Source organism: Nicotiana attenuata, unplaced genomic scaffold, assembly GCF_001879085.1.
Source record: "Nicotiana attenuata strain UT unplaced genomic scaffold, NIATTr2, whole genome shotgun sequence".
Lineage (NCBI taxonomy): Eukaryota > Viridiplantae > Streptophyta > Magnoliopsida > Solanales > Solanaceae > Nicotiana > Nicotiana attenuata.
Window position 1 is genome coordinate 7,329 of NW_017672216.1, and position 7,754 is coordinate 15,082.

Genomic DNA, 7,754 nt, shown 5'->3' on the forward strand with positions numbered 1-7,754 from the left:
ACAGAATTCATTGAACCAAAATAGGGAACCACTACCAACAAACACAACTACAACTACAACTACGCCTCAATCATCATTGTCTATGTCATTTCAGTTTTGCTCATCTCAGTCAAATATGAACCAAAATACCCTGTTCAAATGGTGAGGAGCATAAACACTAAAGGCCCCAAGAAAAGCTGCCAAGAGGAAGGACATAGTTAACTAAACTGGAAAAAACTAGGATCCTCAGAGCAGTTAAAAAGCAGCAGATATAGTATAGAATGAGAATACTAGAGAAAATGAATGCAAGAGTGATCTCTTAATGCTTCTTTGATCAAATCTAAGTACTTACACCTACTGGTGAAACATCAAACTCCAGGCCGATTAAAGGATGTCTCGGCTGCTCTGACTTTCAACAACAGAGTTACAATCTATTTTAAGTAACATGCACTTAACTGAAACTAAAAGCAAAAATAGAAGAGAAATTGATTTTTGGTAAGCTAGTATTAAAATATAACGGGTTAAAGACAATGGGAACCTGGTACCTGTTTCCGGCCCCTTTGATACATTTGAACTCACAGCTTCTAACTCCTAACTCAGACTATGTTACAATTATATACAGCCTATACAAGTTCTCGGACTAAGTTACAAACAAGGAAAATCAAACATTTTCAGATATTACAACAAAAATTTACACTTGGCACATGATCTAACTACAATAAACTTTTTACAGGCCTACAGGCAGTTACAGATGCAATCAGCGGTCATTATCTGTGTCCTGGAATGTACGTAGTCCATGTTGAATGCATCTTCTAGTATTTTAAACTCATCTCAGAATAATTGCGATGAACAAAAATTGCGGTCTATACAACTCCTCCAGATGTTACAGCAATCACCTAAATTTCGGTTACAACAACAAATTACTCTATACAAAAATTGCTAGCTGACAACACCTAACCTAGGCTGGCATTACTTGTACAAACCAAAAATACTTAACAAGTGCTCAGCGGGCTTGGTATAAAATCTTTACAAAGCTCAAAGTGATACGTGCATGAAACATTACACATTATGGAACCTATACAATACATGATTTACAATACAGAGCTCCAAAAAATAGAGCTTTTACAGACTGGTGGGCCTGCTGATACATCCCTTTCTAAATTGGATGCTCACAATGCTTTATGCTAAAAAAACAAAAATTACAGCCAATATGAATAATGTTTCCCGCGCACACTAGGCACTAGGCAGAGACTAGCATTTTCAAACATTTGTCCAATTTAACTCATCTTCCTCCAGATAACCAAAATATGCTGATTTAGTCACGAAAAACAGAGAGTTGCCTCGCGGCTCCCTGAATACGATAATTAGAGAAATCCCCAAGTTAATACTCATGAGAAATGATACAACCCAAATACTCATATGACTGTGTTAGTTACAGATGCCCATAACAGTAAACAGATGAATTAATATGGACATTGAACCAAAAAGAAAGAAGGAAAAAATCAGCTCCATGCAAATGATCTTTAACTGCCTCAGGAAGCGGGCAACTTAAATAATCTTTCCCTCTCGAACTAGCACATTACAGATAAGAATTGTACAAACAAATACTATAACCTCAAGCAAATAATCTACTAGGTTCAACACTGTTCAAAATTAGAACTTAGAAGTGGCATGAAATGTCTGTATATGCATTTCTTGCCGAATCAATGTCATTCAAGAATAGATGAGACCATACCAATATAACACAGATGACCCAAGCAGATTTACTAAGTTTTTTAGTTATACACCATGCAGATTTATAGACTCTTCTAGCTATACCAAGGACGGAGGAATTCAGCTCTAAATCCTTTACATGGACTCATATGAAGGCCAGCTTGAAAACGTGAAGGATCTATCAGTTGGCGCCCCTATCCTCTTCTAGGGTCGGGAGGAGGAGCTGAAGGTGGTGTTAAGACAAGGTACGAAGAAATTTGCTTAAAGCCCTCCAAATGGTACTGCTAATAAGGAAATAAATCTTTGCAGCAACAATGTTTATTTAACACAGAAAGAAACCACAAAAGACCTAACTTACAGGAGATCTCCCGGTTATTACACACAAAAGACCAACATGTAATAAATTGTTTGCTAACCGATGACTCCGCCATATAAAATCAGTACTCTGACCAATGAGATTTTATTTTAGCTGAAAATGCTCATAAAAATCACCTAGGAGTGCAGCAGAAATTGGAGTGAGTGAAGCTCACAACATGTATGAACTAGTATCGCATAGATTTAAAGTTGCTAAAATAATTACTCGAGACAGGATGCGTACAAATTACCAGCATTACGTATCTGACTCCTAACTAGTTCACGACTAAAAACACTTCAACTTCACAAATCAGCTACGCTAGCATACATCAATAATACTGGAAGATCCACACATATAAGCACCACTATACCACTTAACAGCCATGGCACAACCAATTTATAGGACCGCCACACTTGGAATCATTAATTTCACAGAAGTCGAAAAATACTATCATGAAAATTCAGTTTCTTCGCTGAACGGATAAACAAATAAGGACTAAGTTTGAATACAAAAGAAATAATACCTACAAGCATACCTAGATAACAAGGTCTAGCAGCCTAGCGATGAATAACCAAGATAAGACAACCCCCTTCCCCCAGCCAGCACATAAGTGCACCCAAACAAAAGAAAAAAAAAGAGCACATTTTAAAAATCACATGAGCAGCAGATTGAAAAGCCAAGCATCATGAATCAAAGGCTATTTCTCAGCTTTTGGCTTAAGTAAATATAACTAAGTGACTGAAAGAACTTAACCAGCATATCACCATACACAAAAGGGCAAACTCTAAGATAATAAACAAGAAGATCTAATCAGCTCCAAAGAGCTAATTTATGAGATCATAAAACCTAGAAGATGATCAGTAACTGGGAATTAGAAAGCTCAAACCAGCAAACTCATAAGAGTATTTTAGTAAAGGTACTCATATAATCTTAGCACAAATAGTTCTGCATCAAATCATGTTTATGGGGAGTAGAATAAAAGGACCTTTATCTACTTCCTGCAACCTTAGTAATACTTGACTTACTTCTTTAAATCCAGAAACCACTGAGTATCAGCACCAACACAAACAGGAAGAACGCCACTGCATACAAGCACCTGGAGGAAGGACATCTCGAAAGGTTATTGATTGTGCTCATAGTCCTATAAAATACTTGGAACAGATGCATGACAGGATAGATCAGATCATTCAGAAGGCGCACGTCTACGTTTCCCATAATTTGTGTCTCTTGATCTAGACCTATGATCCTCTTCCTGTGCTGCTCGGGATCTGCTACGGGATCTTGAAGAAGACTGTCCACGGTCATAGTCATCCTCATATTCTGCTTCACGTTCCTTGTGACGATAGTCCCGGTAACCATCCCTTTCTTCCTTGTATCTGTGCTCCCTATCATACCTCTCTCTGTCATGCTCTCTTTCATCACGATGTCTCTTCTCAGAGTTGCCTGACCAGTCACGCTCAGATCCACGTTCCTTTTCCCTGGACACAGCACTTGACCTGGCTCCTTTATCATGGCTAACCTCTCCATAGCCATATTCTGATGCATTATCTTCACCACCATAACTGGACTCTCTAGTTCTCCTGCCATGTTCTTCTCCTCCCCATCCACCTCCACTTGTGTCAGTCCACATTCCTGGATGAGGCCCATCCATCCCAGCATTACCCATCATTCCCATTCCGTTTGCAGACATTCCTCGACCAAAGAAAGCAGGGTTGACGTGAGGAGCCACCCCAGGAAGGCCCATAGGATTAACAGCTGGAAATTGAGGAATCATCCCTGGAAACGCAGGACCAGAAAATCCTCCATAACCAGCTCCTCGACCCATAAAACCAGGATCAAAACCAGGACCCATCATGCCCTGAGGATGCATTAGACCTGCAGGAGGACCACCAAATGCTGGACCTGCAAGTCCTTGGCCAAAAGCTCCACCAGGACCAGTGCCAGCTCCAGGATTCCCCATCATATTCTTTGCTCCCATGCCTCCTCTTCCCCTCACTGGTCCACCCCCAGGTCCTCTGTTAGGCATTCCCGGCCCTCCACGCCCCCAGCTACCTCTTCCAAAATTCCTCCCTGCATCTCCAGGGGCGTAATTTGCCCCACCTCTACCAACTCCCTCATTCATGGGTCTCCGCCCCTGTGGTTGAGTCTGCACCTGGTTTTGAGTTTTGTTCATATATGAAGAACCCATCTGTTTTATAGTTTGTGGAGTAGCAAACGCAACAACACAAGCTCGCCCATTGAAAATATGACCATTCATTCCTTCTTTGCAAGAAGCTGCAGCAGCTGGGTCAAAGAACTCAACTTGACAATAGCCTTTAGACTTGCCACTAGCTCTCTCATCAAAGAATTTGATCTCCTTTACGTTTCCATATTGTGTCAACACACTCTCAATCTCAGCATCAGTAGTCCACCAGTGCAGCTCTCCCACAAAAAGCATGGTGTTGCCATTCTCCAGAGATGGCCTTATAGGAGTCTCGCTAATAATTGGGCTATTCATGTTAACATTCCCGCTCGAACCCAGTTGATTAGCTGGCATTTGCGGAACAATCCTTGATCCACCCACACCAGAATTCACCAACGGTGTAGCTTCATTGGCATTTTTCTCTGGCATATTGATAGGATCAGCTCCAATTTTCTGCGTCGTTGGTATGGATCCTTGGTACCCAGAGTTTCCCATTTGAGAATCGCGAGTCAACGTCATTGCTAAAGGCTTTCCTTTTTGTGCAGCACCGGCCGGTCGTTCAGTTGCCCTTTCAACTACAGGTCCACTCTTTTGCTCGGGGAATCGGACTTCAGTGCCAGCATATTTCCCTTCTGTTGCAACACAAGGGATTTTCGCCTCATCTGATCCTATACCATCAGCCTTTGCATCAGGAAAACTAGCTTTCTGATCTTGAAAACTCACATTTCCCGCATCAACAGGTGGAACTGGGGCCTCTGACCGCTGGAGCTGTAGGAAACCTTCCCCAACATTAACATCATTGTAAAGATCATCATATTCATCATCTTCACCCATCATTTCATCCTCTGCTAGTGCGGGAATTGTCCCACCTCCATGGTACTGCATCTTGTGGCTTCCTCCATATTCCTCATCACCATAATCCAATTGCTCATCTGCTGTTGGATCCATCAACGGTAACTGACTATAAATTAGGAAACACCACCTGATTTTTAAAGGCATAATAGATGATAGTTAAGTTCATTACTTTAAACATTAACAAACAAAGTAACTTGAATTTCCATCTGCAGCAAATATTCACAAGTCTTGATGCATATGGACATTAATGGAAAAAGGATGAAATGCAGACAATTCTGTTATTCTTTTTATAAGACCGGCAATGTTTTTGCCGGTGAATGTTGGGCAGCTAAGTCCAACATATCCACAAGATAAGTGTTGCGGAGATACAAATACTAAGGTGGATGTACGGTCATACAAGATTAGATAAAAGTAAAATTGACCACATTGACAAGAGCGGCAAGTAGCACACACTGAGGATAAAATGAAAGAAGGTCGCTTAAGATGGTTTGACCAAGTCTTGACCTACAAATGCACCGATCCATAGGTGGAACTATGATGAATGAATGTGTTAAAAGAGGACGAGGTAGACCTAACGTTACATGGAAGGAAGTTATTTCAAAAGACCTACAATTTCTAGGGATAAATGCAGACTTCGCTAAAGATAGGGCATAATAGAAGAAAAGGATCAATATATGTGATACCTACTAGTGGGAAATGGGATTTAGTAGCACACACTGAGGATAAAATGAAAGAAGGTCGCTTAAGATGGTTTGACCAAGTCTTGACCTACAAATGCACCGATCCATAGGTGGAACTATGATGAATGAATGTGTTAAAAGAGGACGAGGTAGACCTAAAGTTACATGGAAGGAAGTTATTTCAAAAGACCTACAATTTCTTGGGATAAATGCAGACTTCGCTAAAGATAGGGCATAATAGAAGAAAAGGATCAATATATGTGATACCTACTAGTGGGAAATGGGATTTAGTCTTGTTATAGTTATTCTAATATTATTATTATTATTATTATTATTATTGCTAATATTTATATATATTTAACTTATTTTCACTTCTATTTTTATTTGGTAACTGACCCAACTTGTTTGGAACTGAGGCATAGTTATTGTCGTTGTTGATTTGACATACTCACCACTCACCCCATTATCCCTTCTCTCATGTGCCAACAATGCCTTTTCACAACTTCCACCTTGGTTACTCAAACCCACAACCTCTTCGTTGAAGGTGGAGGGCTCAGCCACTCGAGCAACCCCCTCTTGTCAAAAGATGATGTTTTAGCAGAGAAAAGAATAAGATCTTAATGTACTGAACGAATATCTGAGAGCATAATAGCATAATCTTAAAACTTTAATTTACAGTTTGAGAATAGAACTGCAGAAACTTGAAGCATCTTTCAAGCAAGACATCAAGAGATCTGACAGCTAGGAAAGTAACAACAGCACGTAGATCTTCATAAAACCGACAGACAAAAATTAAAATTTGTAACTCAGTAGTAAAAATGGACACCCACCTACCCACATCAGAAGTCACAAGAAAAAAAAACGTGAAATTTTTTCTACATCATGTTAATTAAAACATTAAAAAAAAGTTGTTGAAAACCCAGATCACAAAAAGTAATCATGCTCAATACCCATACCAGAATTTCAGATATATATGCAAAACATCTCGTACGATATCAGAAATTTTGAACATTTACATTAGCCAATGGTATCCAATTGTATGTAACAGTCAACGGATAAGAGCATACAAAAAACGATTACAATTTATCATTGACGAATAATAGTTTCCTAATCGAAAGAAAAATTGGGAATCCAAAAGGGACAAAAAGATAATTACCCAAAGAAAGTTGGGGAAAATTGAAAATAAAATTGAGAAGAGTCCTTTTTCTTACTTGAGCTTCTCCTCTCTGGCTCAGCTGTAGAGGTTAATCTTCAACTTTGCCTCTCTCTCTCTCTCTCTCTCTCTCAAACAGCTTTTCCTTTGGTTGTACAGTGGTTAATTTTGTAGTCTTCGCCCAATGACTGGCCCAATCTTTAGAATGGTAACTGGAAATAATTCGAAATTTCGAATATAGGAACTTTTTGTAAAAAAATTACATCCGCTTTGTAGATGAAAAATAAAATTATTTTCATGAGCTGTTTCAAGTGAAACAATTAATTACAGCTTTTTGTGAGTATTTCTTTTATCCTTTTTAAGTTAGTTAAAATTCAAAATAAAATAAATAAAATTTTGATCAGATTTTTTATTTATTTTATTTATAGCCTGTGTCACCAAGCTTCTTCAAAGTGGAAGTGTTTGGCCAAGCTTCTGGAAGAAAAAAAAAAGTATTTTTGAATCGAAGCTGAACCAGAAAAAAGTAGTTTCTCCCCAAAAAGCACTTGTGAAAAGTATTTTTTAATAAAAACACACTTAGAAATACTTATTAAAAGGTTGGTCAAATATTAATTGTTGCTCAGAAGTGCTTTTCAGATTAATTGGTCAAACATAAACTGCTTCTCGTCAAAAGTACTTTTGAAAAAAGTATTTTTGAGAAAAAAATATTTTTAAAAATAAGCTGATTTTTGAAGTTTGACCAAACAGGTTTTCAAAAGTATTTTTGAGAAAAAAATATTTTTAAAAATAAACTGATTTTTGAAGTTTGACCAAACAGGTTATTAGAAGAATTTCAGG

The 7,754-nt window shown here is 38.5% G+C and overlaps 1 protein-coding gene across 3 annotated transcripts; it reads right to left on the bottom strand.

Annotated features, from left to right (window-relative positions):
- Positions 1-776: 776 nt before the first annotated feature.
- LOC109212353 (cleavage and polyadenylation specificity factor subunit 6) lies at positions 777-7,120 on the bottom strand. Of its 3 annotated transcripts, none has more exons than XR_002065838.1 (3): positions 6,976-7,120; positions 3,073-5,211; positions 777-1,330 (listed from the first exon to the last, which is right to left on the bottom strand). XR_002065838.1 is itself a non-coding variant. In XM_019375986.1 (2 exons), exon 2 carries the CDS (start codon positions 5,175-5,177, stop codon positions 3,231-3,233), a length of 1,947 nt encoding a protein of 648 aa, XP_019231531.1. In that variant the 5' UTR covers positions 5,178-5,211; positions 6,976-7,120; the 3' UTR covers positions 2,734-3,230. The 3 variants fall into 3 exon arrangements, 1 of the variants encoding a protein (XP_019231531.1); XR_002065839.1 differs by having other exon boundaries at positions 6,921-7,120; XM_019375986.1 differs by lacking the exon at positions 777-1,330 and having other exon boundaries at positions 2,734-5,211.
- Between the last annotated feature and the right edge of the window lie 634 nt (positions 7,121-7,754).

Coding starts and splice junctions, on each gene's coding strand:
- LOC109212353 (XM_019375986.1), bottom strand. CDS start 5,177: ATGGATCCAACAGCAGATGAGCAATTGGATTATGGTGATGAGGAATAT.